The sequence below is a fragment of the Oncorhynchus gorbuscha genome, linkage group LG16 (assembly GCF_021184085.1).
Source record: "Oncorhynchus gorbuscha isolate QuinsamMale2020 ecotype Even-year linkage group LG16, OgorEven_v1.0, whole genome shotgun sequence".
Classification (NCBI taxonomy): domain Eukaryota; kingdom Metazoa; phylum Chordata; class Actinopteri; order Salmoniformes; family Salmonidae; genus Oncorhynchus; species Oncorhynchus gorbuscha.
The window spans coordinates 56,696,443-56,712,531 of record NC_060188.1 but is presented as its reverse complement, the minus strand read 5'-3'; the positions used below and the strand labels follow the sequence as shown (position 1 = coordinate 56,712,531).

The following is a 16,089-nucleotide window of genomic DNA, read 5'->3' as shown; positions in this document are numbered from 1 at the left end:
AAAAGTCTTAAAATGTATAATCAGATCATGATTCACTATACTGGTTGATTAAGTATGATAGGAGAAAATACTTGTTACTGTATGCTTGTATGCTTGGGGCGGCAGGGTAGCCTAGTGGTTAGAGCATTGGACTAGTAACCGGAAGGTTGCAAGTTCAAACCCCTGAGCTGACAAGGTACAAATCTGTCGGTCTGCCCCTGAACAGGCAGTTAACCCACTGTTCCTAGGCCGTCATTGAAAATAAGAATTTTTCTTAACTGACTTGCCTAGTTAAATAAAGGTAAAATAAAATATAAAAAATACAGGCTTATTTTCTCTGTTATAATTCTGTAATGGTGCTCATAACAGCACAGTATTGCATTTATAACTACACTATATTCTAATTGTGCTCGGATGCCATAAATCCCATTGCGAGAGCATAGGCGGTGAAAGAGAGGGAGGATGTGGTACTCACCGTTGACGATGACCTTGATGATCTTTAGGTCAATCTCTCCCCTGGTCATTACACGAGCCTCACAGGTGTACGCCCCTTCATCTGTTTTCTTGATGCCTCGGATCTGGAGGTGGTTGTTGGTCAGGATCTTAAATCGAACTATGAAAAACCGCAAGAGAAGGAAACAGAGAAGGGTCATTTATCCTTAACAGTGGGTGGTGTAGGTTTAAGACAAGGCAACATGGTAAAAGCACACATACTGTGCGACTTCAGGAGGCATGGTCTCCGTTACAGAGGAATGCTGTACCCCCCCCCCCAGCAGCAATATAGCTAACAATGTAAATGCATTGCATGAGTTATTTCTGGTGGCTGGAAACATAAGGAGGGGTGGAGAGAACATACCTTTTTTCATTAGGACCATATGATAGGGTACACAACTCACCATCAGAAATAGATTGATCTGTAATATTAGTGGCATAAATTCATCAAAAGAAAGCTCCATCAACTGGAATAATGTCTTATTTACCTATGTTCAATGTTTATTTAGAAAAATAAATGCCATACTATTCACTGTGATATTTCTTTACATTGCTCCACAGAGCATTGCCATGACATGGTGCCTCTAACAGCGTTGTATACGAGAATACGTGTCTAATTCTATATCCTTCACATTCATACTGTAGTAAATGTGGTAAAACATGGTAATGTAAACATACAGATGCTGAAACCACTACTACTTCTTGAATTGCGTCATCAAAGCTCTACTATGTAAATATTCCATGAACCCTCTAAGTTCAAACATCTGGCAGCCAGCGTATAAATATTGTATGGCAACTGTGTTCTGTTAACCCTCTTCTGAAGCGGTACCAGATGTATATCTGGTTTACTGAATGTGTATTTGGGCAAAAGCTTTGAATTCATTAACCAGACTTTTTAAATAGCTCTCTGAGCTGTGAAACACATATTAGCATGAAAAAGACTTGTAATTTGAGCTATAAGCACATGCAGCTTTGATAAGGAAAAGGTTAACTGGAGCAATGTGGAAAATGGTATTTACATAAGCAGTATGGGTTTCAATCTGGGCTACAATTAGTGGTTTTCCAGTGAAAAACACAACCCGTCCAGGGTCCAAGAAAACACCACACACCAGAGCGCTGCGGTCACCCTTTGCTTCCCAGTGGTTGCAAGAGGGAGGGGTCCTCTAAGGTTAAAATAGTGCAATATGGAGAGAAACAAAATCCTTCAGGCAGCATCCCACTCGACTTGACTAAATAGTCTAAATATGAACCCTTCAAATTCTTTCACAACCGATAACAACCATTCCTCCTGATCAAGAAATATCTTATTTCCTGTTCTCTCTTCATCCATTATGTTAGAACACTTGAATTATCAAAAGGCAGGGCTGTGCACTTAGGGAGGGAGCGAGTGAGTGGGGGGGGGGTGAATGAAAACAAGTTGGCAGATAGATGAAAGCAAATTTTAAAAATGGTAAAGGGGAGAGCCGCATGACTCTGGCAGTAGGCAACCCACACATTGGCACATCGAACTGTGCACAAGCCTTACCGTCTTTTGCAACCTGGATCTTTGAGCCTTTGTGCTTCCAGATGATGTCAGCAGGAGGCGAGCTGACGACGTCACAGATGATGTCAGCGTCATCCCCTTCATTGAACTCCTGTGGGGAAGGGGCGTTCTTGAAGGTTATCTTTTCTGTAGGGGAGAAGAACAGAAGTCCACCGTCAACTGGATTTCCTGAACCAGTCAACAAACTTAATTAACCAACATGTTCTATGGCAAGCACTTTCTTTGTTACCCAGTCTATGCATTTGAAAGAGTGCTAACTGTAGTGGCATTCCATCTGTTCATTCCATCTGTTCAAAAAGAAAATACTTCATACTATACAGTTAGTATAGTTGTATATGCTGGTTCTCGAAATGAAGATACAATGTTGGATACGATTACAATGATACTAGGGCAAAGATACAATCAACAATACCGTATATTATTTTTCCAAGACCTGCTCACCACTCCAAGTCAGTATCAGGTAATCCCAACAATAAATTATCAGCATACTGCAGACCTGCAACAGGTAACCCTCATTGACTCTTGTTTTAACTCACGTCCTCGCTCGATGCATAAGCCCAATGGTTCAGTTCTAGACAATCTTGTACCTATACCAATTCAAACCAATCCTATGGCATTTTCAAATAAGGGGTTACCTACTGATCATAGCATGCTTGTATTAGAGACTTCATCTGACCTTAAGTCACACAGCTGCGGTCTTGGATTTGTTCATGTAAATGGAAGAAGTTTGATTTCAAAGGTGGAATCAATCCAATGTGGACATTCTGGTCATTTCTGAAACTTGCTGATGTGTCTGTCAGTTTATAATGTTTCCAGATTAGACAGAATTGGCAGAGGTGGGGGTGTTGTCATATTTACAAAGGACAATTTTGATGTTTCTGTATCTCTTGCTACCTCTGTCCCTAAGCGTTTTGATTGGCTCGCTCTTAATGTGGGCCGTGGTCATAATAACCAGCAGACACTAGTAGGAGTGTATCACCCTCCCTCTGCTCCTTCATGTGCTCTTAACCAATTCATCTGAAATTTAAGTATGGTAATCTGAACTATTCATTATGGTCAATTTTAATATTAATTAGAAGACTCCAGGGTCAGATACGCTGAAATATATTTACTCTGAGCTAAACCTGTCTCAGCTGATAACTGAGCCAACACGGCTGAATCCTAAAGAAATTGAACAGTGCGGTTAGATTAACAATAATTTATGCTTTCTGCCCATGTAAGACATGTCTATGTCCTGGAAGGTTTGCTGTTACTGATGTGTTAATCACATTAGCGCACGTTAACTCAATCGTCCCAGTATAGGGACATCGATCCCTTACAGGTTTTAAGAAACTAAGATTTAAAGTGGGCTTTATTTTTTAGAGAAACAGATCTAGTTTCTCTTGTCAGTAGGAAGCAGATGGTGCAGTCAACCTTTATCTGTTCTTGATTATGGTGATACTATTTATCAAAGTACAGTTGCCTCTACTCTTAAATTCCTGGATGATGTTTTTCATAGCGGCCTTACAGGAGACAGTTTTATTACTCATCACTGTATTCTTTCCCAAAATGTTGTGCTGAACCTCTTTGAATTCACAGATTTCATAATTATGCTCTGTTTGTTTACAATGCCCTGCTCCACAAGCTTCTGACTTACCTAACTTCACTGTTAAAATTTAAAATGACAACTTATCAAACACATTCACAAGGTTGGTTAACTCTGGACACCCCTTTGGCGTTCACAGAATTAAGTAAGTTAACCTTTAGATTTCTTAGATCTCCAAAATGCATTTAGAATATATGCTTTAGTGTCCCTGGAGCAGTTCAGGCAGAGGACAGAATATTTTTTTATAATGAAGAATGTGTTTTCTGTGTATTGTGTATATTTGTCTTTGTCTGTGCAATATGTGTTGTGCTTTCTTATCATTTGTTTCATATTGTATTTACTTTTTTATGCATTTTATGCAATTGCATATGCAGGGCTCCCTCACAAAGAGACACACAGGTCTTAATGGTGACTCCCTGATTAAATAAAGGTAAATAAATCATGTGGGAGGCCAATTGAAGTAAACAAATATGAACAGAATATGCAGACAATTTTAAATTACATTCTTCAAAATTACATTGTGCACAGATAATACAGTGAGAGGATTTCCTTTAGTGGTAATCCGCTAAAGTACAATGAAGAATAGGACCTTGTTCCAAGCAGTTTGAGAGGGAACTTACGGAAGATTTTAACGTTGACGGTGCCCTGAGACTCCTTGTCTCCATTTTTGGCAACACACTTGTAGATGCCGGCATTGTCCACGTTGGCGTTGTAGATCGTGAGAGTGGACGAGGACTCATCGTTGCGGTTCACGAGGATGTCCTGTCGGTTCGGTAGAAGCTTCTCGCCGTTCGGGGCATACCAATCAATGTCCTTTACATCTCCGACAACTGAGAGACGAATAGAGGCAGGGTGGACGTGTGAGTAGAGTGTGAATGCACTGTTTATGTGTCTACAGCAGTTCATATGATTGACAACAGAGAAGAATGTGCTGCTTTGCGAGATGTGTCTGAGGTATGCATTATAGCTTTTTTTGAAGGTTAACAGGCTTCTCTACTTAGCAAAATAACATCCATCCCAATGCTGTTTAAGTCACCTCTGCAAGATGGAAATCTGTCATGAACATGAGATAAAACCTAAAAAGTATATAACGTAGGCATAATGTCACAACATCTCACTCTTAACAAAGACAAGAATATCCAGACAAACTAGACAGAGTAAACATTGGTTTGGTACAAATGGATTAATACTAGGCCAGCATTCCCTAGGGCTACCTGCTTTAAGGACTCCATGCATTTTTTTATGACATATTTGCTCAGATGATGTACTACCTCAAATAAAATACAAAGGACAAATGAAAACTTGAGAAGTTCTATCGCATTCTCCTCCATTGATGTTTTGAAAGGGCAAAGCAAAGTCACGTGTCCTGGATTCCTTCACTCCCTCCTCATTCATAATGGAATAAAGAAGTGTTGAGAAAAACAGTCTTTTGCAGACTTTTTTTTACTGCAAAAGAAGTACACAGCTGGCCACAGTTCTTTTCAGTCAAGGGAAACATCATTAAAGTGAGATGGTTTCATCTTTCTACCATGACATGTTGAGCCACTCTTCTGTCTTTGCTATTCCACAACAGGACGCTGACCTGCAGCAGTCTGCCAGTAGTGTGTGTGTGGGGGGGAGGGGGGGGGGGTGTAACAACCACAGTTGCAGGTTAGCATCCCGGGAAGCCCATGCTACTGCATCCATGAGAACTGCTGTAGCACCTGCACTTTATTTGGAATCCTCTGTCCAAATACAGTAGCTAAGTGGGGGTTTGCTGTTGTGGAGGCAATGGTATCTGTACCAAACCTACCTTCACAGAGGAAGAATTTTGACTCCCCCATACTGATCTCTCCTTGCATCGGGGTGATCTCCACCTGCAGGGAGGCTGGAAGAGAAAAACACAGAGAGCAGGTCTCAGAACAGTTAAAGTAAACATTTGTTTAGAAAGAGCAGGTCCTAGAGCAGTTGTGCCCAAGGGGAGAACGACTATGACAGGATGACACAGGGGCAAAGCACAGTGAGGCAAGGCAAGACACACATTTTAATGCATCAACAATTTGACTGAACATCTGCTGCTGATCAACCTGAGATGAGCCATTTCCCACCTTCCACTTTTCCATATGATGCTGCATTTATGCCGTTATTTGGATTTTGTTGACAAACAAGCATTTTATTATTCGCATGACAAAGTTAGAGTTGGTATGCCAAGACAACAAATGGAAACACATAAACCCACATTTTAGGCTTATAGGCCATAGTAGCATGTATTTTTGGGCCTCTAGATGTGTAAATTGTCAGAGATTTGGCAAGGTCCCAGCATTGCTAGTGCGCATGTGATATTGGGCTGTGTAAACCGGATGCAACCCGGATATACTCTAGACGGCCCAAGAATCGACGTATGCAAACGTGAGTAGATTTAGTTGAAAACAAAGGGCGGACATCTTGGACGCCAGTTCTTTTATACCTCAGTGGCAATTACTCAGGGGTCCGGCGACTTGATATTTTATTCATTTTTTAACCTTTTAACTAGGCAAGTCAATTAAGAACAAATTCTCATTTACAATGACGGCCTACCAAAAGGCCTCCTGCGTGGCCTGGGATTAAAAAAATATTAAATAAATATATATATAGGACAATACACACATCATGACGAGACAACACAACACTACATAAAGAGAGATCTAAGACAACACCATAGCATGGCAGCAACACATGACAACACAGCATGGTAGCAACACAACATGACAACAACATGGGAGCAACACAAAATGGCAGCAGCACAAAACAGGGTACAAACATTATTATTATTGACAACAGCAAAGGGCAAGAAGGTAGAGACAACAATACATTACACAACTGTCAGTAGTAAGAGTGTCCATGATTGTGTCTTTGAATGAAGAGAATGAGATAAAACTGTCCAGTTTGAGTGTTTGTTGCAGCTCGTTCCGGTTGCTAGCTGCAGCGAACTGAAAAGACAAGCGACCCAAGGATGTACGTATGTGCTTTGTGGACCTTTAACAAAATTTAACTGGCAGAACTGGTGTTGTATGTGAAGGATTACGGCTACAGTAGATATCTCAGATAGGGGGGAGTGAGGCCTAAGAGGGTTTTTATAAATAAGCATCAACCAGCGGGTCTTGCGACAGGTACACAGAGATGACCAGTTTACAGTGGAGTATAGAGTGCAGCGATGTGTCCTATAAGGCGCATTGGTGGCAAATCTGATGGCCGAATGGTAAAGAACATCAAGCCGCTCGAGAGCACCCTTACCTGCTGATCTAAAATGGCACCTAAAGCCTCGATTTTCACTCAAGACTAATGAAAGCCACCTAACTGAGGTATCCCAGTGTTCTCTCTTTTTCATCTTTCACAGACTGCACACTCAGGAAGTATAATTCCATAAATCATAGCATATTAGCTTCCTGAGATGCTACCTAATACATTTCAGCTTTCTGCATCAGCTAAAGCAGGTGACACAGATGAGATTTAGAATGTACCGAAGAGAAGCAGCTGGTGTTTGTTCTCTTCTGCTTTGCTGGATAAATTAAAGAGGAATCAACTCCCAACTTGGTGAGAGACAAGAGAGATATACTCAACATTTTCATACCTGAAAGATTTACATAATCTTAACCCTAGGTGTGCCGGGACGACAGCAGAGGACTCTTTCTTCAAAAGTTCTCTGATCTGCCATGGCCTATTTTGGAAATGTTCTATTCACAAAACAGGTCAGGCACTCTCTCTGCCAAGATCTGTGCCTCTAGAGTGAAGCACAGAGTGCAAAGCCGATACAACATTGAATCCTAATATGAACTTAACATAAGATTGACCATGACTAGGCTGACACTATTCATACATTGTCTCTCTACCAACCCTGATAGATGTCAGGTTGAACCCAGGTGATACTCAGCTCAGCTGCATTCAACTGACCTGATTCTGGGCTGGTACCTCAAACTGGCTGTGCAGCAACCACCAACACATAAGAGCTAGTGCTAAAGCTAACACATAGTCGACTAGGAGGGACACAGCGGTGGCTGTCTGTGCTGTGCTTTTTAAACTCTCCCTCACAGTATGGCAAACTGACAGCGCTGTTGAACTTCAGCTAAAATAACAGGGGAGAACAGACATTAAAGGTGCAATATGCAGAAATTGCTTCGCCATTTCATGGTTGCTAAAATTAGAATAGTTAACCTAATTTCAGTTTATGTGACAAAATAAGCAATGTAGTGTAGAGTATCATTGTACCATCTAACTCGCTGTGAAATATATTTTCAATAACTGAAAAGTATGGTATTTTCAGGTGTTCTAAGCTGGTGTACAGAACCAAAAGTGAAAGATGCAAAAACGCAACTTAAGAACGGAAGCATAGACATAGCGCACATAGAACAGATCTACTGCTTCTCAGACTTACTTTCAATGAGAAGGACAGATCTATAACTGACATTTCTCTGTGAATTTGGTCATGTCATCCAAAAGTTACATATTGCAGCTTTAATGGAAACAAGAAAATACCTTTCCTTGTATCTAACAGAGCCCATTACATTATACATTGTGACATTTGGTAACCCTTTACTCGACACCTAGCAGTCATAACCATGTCATAATATGCCATAACATGTCATAATCTGGTTATAACACTGTTATGACATATCTAGACCTGTGACGTTATTTTATGGCTGGTTATGACACCCACATAAGAGAGTGTCAAAACCCACAAAATCTACCACACAAGGCAAAACATTCCATTACACCATAGCCTACTTGTCAACAGTATTTCTATGTTTTATAACATTTTCTGAAATGTACCATATTGAATTATCATTGTAATTGTGCAGACATTGATGTCAAATATGCACCTACCCCAAATGCTCTGTTGCTGATGACTGAGATGAATGCAGGAGCATATTTCAGGAGCAGGACAAGACACCCTCTTTTTGACAGATATCTGACATAAGGGCATGTACGTGATAGGCCTATCTGGCTTATATGATTCTGATGGGCATAATGCTTCTTGACAGTGTCATAATGTGTAAAAACATTGCTTTAGAGAATTCATTACACCAACAAAGGACTTAAACTTTCAAACTAAAGTTTGTCAAGGAAAAAACACATGTGAATAAATGTGGGTTGTGACATACTTATGCAGGTGTCATAACAGCCATAAAATAATGCATATCAGGTGTAAAAATATTGTTCATGACAGCGTTATGATCATATTATGACAGGCTATGACACGTTGTCATCTGTTGACATTATGACATGGTTATGAGCGTGTCATATAAAGTGTTATGACACTAGGTGTCAAATAAAGTGTTACCTGACAGGTTTCCAAAATGCCCTTCAGGCTTCTTACTTTGTAATTAATCACTGGACTAGGACTGTCCCCGACTAAAAAAAATCTTGGTCGATCAAGAGTCGTCGGTTCTTTAGACCAATTCATTTGTCAAAATGTTTAAACATGTATTTTTCCATATATTGACACACCCTATGTGTTTTAATCAAATCAACTCCATTCACTGAGCTTGTCTGAGGCCTTAAGCACACTGTTTGATTAAATAACTAAGACACACAAGTGAATAGAGGGAGTGCGACCAGCAATTGATTAGATTGTGCCGGGCCGGACTTGCTGCACTGTGTTAAATAAAAAAAGACAAGGAGTGACTGTGTGACAAGCACCCGTCGTTTCGCTCTCCTCCCTGCTACAGCGACCACCACAGAACATCAAAGTGTTTATCGCTCTGTCTGTGTTGCTGAAGCTGCAGCATAATTACAGCCATTTCTGACTGAAAAGTTCTGTTTCCAAAATCCCTTGTTTATGAAAAACATTCCCTAATCCCTCAATCCTTGCTCTCTTTACGTGACACATGAATGCATCGCATGCACGTTACAAATAGGGCCTGACCTATAGCAGATCAATAAATAGGCTATAACAAACTTTAAACACTGACACATGACAGCAAAATACAGCTGAAGTCAGACGTTTACATACATGTAGGTTAGAGTCATAAAAACTTGTTTTTCAACCACTCCACAAAAATCTTGTTAACAAACTATAGTTTTGGCAAGTCAGTTAACCTTTATTTAACTAGGCAAGTCAGTTAAGAACCAATTCTTATTTTCAATGGCGGCCTAGGAACAGTGGGTTAACTGCCTGTTCAGGGGTAGAACGACAGATTTGTACCTTGACAGCTCGGGAGTTTGAACTTGCAACCTTCCGGTTACTAGTTTAATGCTCTAACCACTAGGCTACCCTGCTGCATGACAAGTTATTTTTACAACAATTGTTTACAGACAGATTATCTCACTTATATTATAATTCGCTGTATGAAAATTCCAGTGGGTCAGAAGTTTACATGCACTAAGTCGACTGTGCCTTTAAACAGCTTGGAAAATTCCAGAAATTGATGTCATGGCTTTAGAAGCTTCAGATAGGCTAATTGACATCATGTGAGTCAATTGGAGGTGTACCTGTGGATGTATTTCAAGGCCTACCTTCAAACTCAGTGCCTCTTTGCTTGACATCATTGGAAATGCAAATTAAATCAGCCAATACCTCAGAAAAATGTGTAGATTTCCAAATGCCTGAAGGTACCACGTTCATCTGTACAAACAATAGTATGCAAGTATAAACACCATGGTGTCACGCCTTGGTCATTGTATTTTGTGTTCTCGTTATATATTTGGTCAGGCCAGGGTGTGACATGGGTTTATATATTGTATTTTCGTATTGGGGTGTCACGCCTTGGTCATTGTATTTTGTGTTTTTGTTATATGTTTGGGTAGGCCAGGGTGTGACATGGGTTTATATGTTGTTTTCGTATTGGGGTTTGTTATTATTTGGGATCGAGGCTGATTAGGGGTGTTGTATAGGCTTGGCTGCCTGAGGCGATTCTCAATCAGAGTCAAGTGATTCTCGTTGTCTCTGATTGGGAACCGTATTTAGGCAGCCTGAGTTTTGCTTTGTATTTCGTGGGTGATTGTTCCTGTCTTTGTGTAGTGTTTACCAGATAGGCTGTAATAGGTTTCTCATTCCGTTTGTTGTTTTCGTCTTTCAGTTATTTCATGTACCTCAGTTATTTAATGTACCGCATTTCATTCATTAAAGTCATGAGTAACCAACACGCTGCATTTCGGTCCGACTCTCTTCCTTCAACAGACGAACGCCGTTACAGAATCACCCACCACTCACGGACCGAGCAGTGTGTAAACTGGCAGCGACAGCGACAGCTTCAGCAGCGAAAGGAGGACGTTATGGACGGTAGAGGCATGGAGTATACGACGTGGGAAGAAATCGACAGGTGGGCGGCCGACCCAGAGAGAGTGCAGGCGCCCGCCTGGGATTCGCTGCAGCAATGCGAAGAGGGCTATAGGCGAATGGAGTCAATAAAAAAGAGAAGGCGGCGCAGAGAAAGAGTGGCTGAGTCAGGGTTCAGACCTGAGCCAACTCTCCCTGTTAATCGTGAAGAGCAGTTGCAGTGGGAGAGGCTGCACCACTTGGAGAATTGGACATGGGAGGAGGAATTAGACGGGAAAGGACCTTGGGCTCAGCCTGGAGTATATCGCCGTCCCAAGGAAGAAATATAAGCGGATAAAGCGGAGAGGCGCTGGTATGAGGAGGCAGCACCGCGACGCGGTTGGAAGCCCAAAAAGCAGCCCAAAAAAATTATTGGGGGGGGCTAGAAGGGAGTATGGTTATGCCAGGTAGGAGACCTGTGCAAACTCCCTGTGCTCACCGTTGGGCTAGAGAGACCAGGCAGGCACCGTGTTATGCTATGGAGTGCACAGTGTTTTCAGTGAGGGAGCATTGCCCGGTGCGGCACATACCAGCCCTTCCTATTGGCCGGGCTAGAGTGGGCATTGAGCCAGGTAAGCTTGGGCAGGCTCGGTGCTCAAGAGCTCCAGTACGCCTGCACGGTCCGGTCTATCCAGAGCCACCTCCACCCACCAGTCCTCCGGTAGCAGCTCCCCGCACCAGGCTTCCTGTGCGTGCCTCGCCTGTTCAGCGCAGCCAGCGCTTTTCTCCTCTCCTGCGCTGTCGGAGTCTCCTGTCTGTTCAGCGCTATTAGAGCCTTCCTTCCCTCCTGCGCTGTCGGAGTCTCCCGCCTGTTCAGCGCTATCAGAGCCTTCCTTCTCTACAGCGCTGCCGGAGCCTCCTGCATGTTCGGAGCAGCCTGAGCTGTCAGTCTGCATGAAGCAGCTAGAGATGCCAGTCTGCAAGGAGCTGCTAGTCTGCAAGGTGCTGCCAGCCTGCATGGAGCAGTCAGAGCTGTCAGCCTGCATGGAGCAGTCAGAGCTGTCAGCCTGCATGGAGCAGTCAGAGCTGTCAGTCTGCATGGAGCAGCCAGAGCTGTCAGTCTGCATGGAGCAGCCAGAGCTCTCAGTCTGCATGGAGCAGCCAGAGCTGTCAGTCTGCATGGAGCAGCCAGAGCTGTCAGTCTGCATGAAGCAGCCAGAGCTGTCAGTCTGCATGAAGCAGCCAGAGCTGTCAGTCTGCATGAAGCAGCCAAAGCTGTCAGTCTGCATGAAGCAGCCAGAGCTGTCAGTCTGTAAGAAGCAGCCAGAGCTGTCAGTCTGCATAGAGCAGCTAGATCCGCCAGACAACCAGTCTCTTCCAGATCTGCCAGACAACCAGTCTCTTCCAGATCTGCCAGACAACCAGTCTCTTCCAGATCTGCCAGACAACCAGTCTCTTCCAGATCTGCCAGACAACCAGTCTCTTCCAGATCTGCCAGACAACCAGTCTCTTCCAGATCTGCCAGACAACCAGTCTCTTCCAGATAACCAGTCTCTTCCAGATCTGCCAGACAACCAGTCTCTTCCAGATCTGCCAGTCAACCAGAATCTTCCAGTTCCGCCAGCCAGCCAGGATTTACCGGAGCCTACTACCTGCCTGAGCTTCATCTCAGTACTGGGCTTCTTCTCAGTACTGGGCTTCCTCTCAGTACTGGGCTTCCTCTCAGTACTGGGCTTCCTCTCAGTCCCGGGCTTCCTCTCAGTCCTGGGCTGCCCCTCAGTCCCGAGCTGCCCCTCTGTCCCGAGCTGCGCCCCTGTCCCGAGCTGCCCCTCTGTCCCGAGCTGCCCCTCTGTCCCGAGCTGCCCCTCTGTCCCGAGCTGCCCCTCTGTCCTGAGCTGCCCCTCTGTCCCGAGCTGTCCCTCAGTCCAGTGGGGATCTGGGTGAGGACTATTAGGCCATGGTCGGCGGAGAGGGTGGATTATCCCAGGACGCGAAGGGGAGGAACAAGGACATTAATGGAGTAGGGTCCACGTCCCGAGCCGGAACCGCCACCATGGACAGACGCCCACCCGGACCCTCCCTATGCTTTTGAGGAGTCCGCACCTTAGGGGGGGGTTCTGTCACGCCTTGGTCATTGTATTTTGTGTTTTTGTTATATGTTTGGGTAGGCCAGGGTGTGACATGGGTTTATATGTTGTTTTCGTATTGGGGTTTGTTATTATTTGGGATCGAGGCTGATTAGGGGTGTTGTATAGGCTTGGCTGCCTGAGGCGATTCTCAATCAGAGTCAGGTGATTCTCGTTGTCTCTGATTGGGAACCGTATTTAGGGAGCCATAGTTTCGCTTTGTATTTCGTGGGTGATTGTTCCTGTCTTTGTGTAGTGTTCACCAGATAGGCTGTAATAGGTTTCTCGTTCCGTTTGTTGTTTTCGTCTTTCAGTTATTTCATGTACCGCATTTCATTCATTAAAGTCATGAGTAACCAACACGTTGCATTTCGGTCCGACTCTCTTCCTTCAACAGACGAACGCCGTTACATGGGGTTTGTAGTATTTGGGATTGCGGCTGAGTAGGGGTGTTGTACAGGCTTTGCTGCCTGAGGCGGTTCTCAATCAGAGTCAGGTGATTCTCGTTGTCTCTGATTGGGAACCGTATTTAGGTAGCCGGGGTTTCACTGTGTATTTCGTGGGTGATTGTTCCTGTCTCTGTGTAGTTTCACCAGATAGGCTGTAATTAGATGTCACGTTCCGTTTGTTGTTTTTTATTTTGTAATAGTTATTTCATGTATCACGATCCTTCATTAAAGATCCTGAGTAACCACCACGCTGCATTTCAGTCCAACTCTCTTTTGACAAACGAAGAACGCCATTACACATGGGACCACTCAGCCATCATATCGCTCAGGGAGGAGACGCATTCTGTCTCCTAGAGATGAAAGTACTTTGGTGTGAAAGGTGCAAATCAATACCAGAACAACAGCAAAGGACCTTCTGAAGATGCTGGAGGAAACAAAAGTATCTATATCCACAGTAAAACGAGTCCTATATCGACATAACCTGAAAGGCTTCTCATCAAGGAAGAAGCCACTGCTCCAAAACTGCCATAAAAAAGCCAGACTATGGTTTGGAACTGCACATAGGGACAAAGATTGTACTTTTTGGGGAAATGTCCTCTGGTCTGATGAAAAAAAAATAGAACTGTTTGGCAATAATGGCAATCATTCTGTTTAGAGGAAAAAGGGGGACGCTTGGAAGCTGAAGGACACCATTCCAACCGTGAAGCACAGGGGGTGGCAGCATCATGTTGTGGAGGTGCTTTGCTGCAGGAGGTACTGGTGCACTTCACAAAATATATGGCATCATGAGGCAGGAAAATTACGTGGATATATTGAAGCAACATCTCAATACATCAGTCAGGAAGTTAAAGCTTGGTTGCAAATGGATCTTCCAAATGGACAATGACCCCAAGCATACTTCCAAACCTATAGAAAATTTGTGGGCATAACTGAAAAGGTGTGTGCGAGCAAGGAGGCCTACAAACCTGACTCCGTTACACCAGGTCTGTCAGGAGGAATGGACCACAATTCACCCAACTTACTGTGGGAAGCTTGTGGAAGGCTACCTGAAACGTTTGACCTAAGTTAAACAATTTAAAAGGCAGAGGTAGTCATTTTTCCTCTCGCTCCTACTGAAAACCCAATTGTCCCGGTTGATATATTATCTAATAGATATTTGAAAAACACCTTGAGGCTTGATTATAAAACATGTTTGCCATGTTTCTGTCGATATTATGGATGTAATTTGTCGTGACCTCTATTCTCAACATAACGTGACCAACAAACGGAGGTATTTTGGGTATGAAAATTTATGGAACAAAAGGAACATTTGCTGTCTAACTGGGTGTCTCGTGAGTGAAAACATCCGAAGATCATCAAAGGTAAACGATTAATTAGATTTATTTTCTGATTTTCGTGACCAAGCTTCCTGCTGCTAGCTGGACATAATGCTATGCTAGGCTATCGATATACTTACACAAACTCTTGTCTTGCTTTGGCTGTAAAGCATGATTTCAAAATCTGTGATGACAGGGTGATTAACAGCCACACAATTTCACTTGTGATTTCATGAATATGAATATTTTCTAGTAATATGTTTTGACCGCGCTATGCTAATTTGTGTAGTTGATGACAATTCTCCCGGATCCGGGATGGGTAGTTCCATTATTAAATACATTTGGCTAAGGTGTATGTAAACTTCCGACTTCAAATGTAGATGTAGAGGACGTGACAAATAATCTCAAAATGGGGGAATGTTTTGTAGTTGCTCAGGAGGCAAAGGGAAAGTCAGATATGTGGAATAAATTTAACTAGTTGTGAAAAATAATGGATATCAAGAAAAAAAAGGTAAGGAGCAAGAGCTGTGTAGATATGTGTGTCAAACAGGTGCTATGTAGATTACAATATAATTTCCCAGATCGTTTGGAGCAATGTAAACAACAATACTTTAACCGTACCAGAGTCTGTTATAAAGTTGTTTTTTTGTTAAGCCTTTATTATAGCAACGACTAAGCTATTTATTCAAGGCTCGCTTTATTTTAAAACAAAAATGCTTGATTGTATTTTAAATCATGAATGACTCGTATGTTGTGTGATGACATGAATGAATGATTTGATACAGTAGCCTATAAGACTAAACAGGATGCACTCTTATGCCTACAGCTCAATGGTGGTTATACAAGGCTGCTATATTAAGCCTACTAATGATAATGACTTTACTTAGGATCATAGCAATAGTAATAATAACAATAAGAAGGAGATAAAGAAAAAGGAGCGTTATTGTTGATTATAGACCTATCACATTGTATGATTTTTAAGTAATTAATTAGCATTTTATTGCATGACATAAGTATTTGATCACCTACCAACCAGTAAGAATTCCAGCTCTCACAGACCTGTTCGTTTTTCTTTAAGAAGCCCTCCTGTTCTCCACTCATTACCTGTATTAACTGTACCTGTTTGAACTCGTTACCTGTGTAAAAGACACCTGTCCACACACTCAATCAAACAGACTCCAACCTCTCCACAATGGCCAAGACCAGGGAGCTGTATAAGGACATCAGGGATAAAAATGTAAACCTGCACAAGGCTGGGATGGGCTACAGGACAATAGGCAAGCAGCTTGGTAAGAAGGCAACAACTGTTGGCGCAATTATTCGAAAATGGAAGAAGTTCAAGATAACGGTCAGTCACCCTCGGTCTGGGGCTCCATGCAAGATCTC

General features: G+C 42.8%; 1 protein-coding gene across 16 annotated transcripts in view; it reads right to left on the bottom strand.

Moving 5' to 3' along the window:
* ncam1a (neural cell adhesion molecule 1a) overlaps positions 1-16,089 on the bottom strand; it is a 307,622-nt gene that overhangs the window by 73,520 nt on the left and 218,013 nt on the right. For all 16 annotated transcript variants that reach the window (XM_046307011.1, XM_046307015.1, XM_046307014.1 and 13 more), the window contains exons 2-5: positions 5,392-5,466; positions 4,220-4,429; positions 1,997-2,140; positions 455-592 (exon numbers count right to left, since the gene is read on the bottom strand). In XM_046307011.1, coding sequence (XP_046162967.1) covers positions 455-592; positions 1,997-2,140; positions 4,220-4,429; positions 5,392-5,466 — 567 coding nt within the window. The remainder of the gene's footprint in view (positions 1-454; positions 593-1,996; positions 2,141-4,219; positions 4,430-5,391; positions 5,467-16,089) is intronic.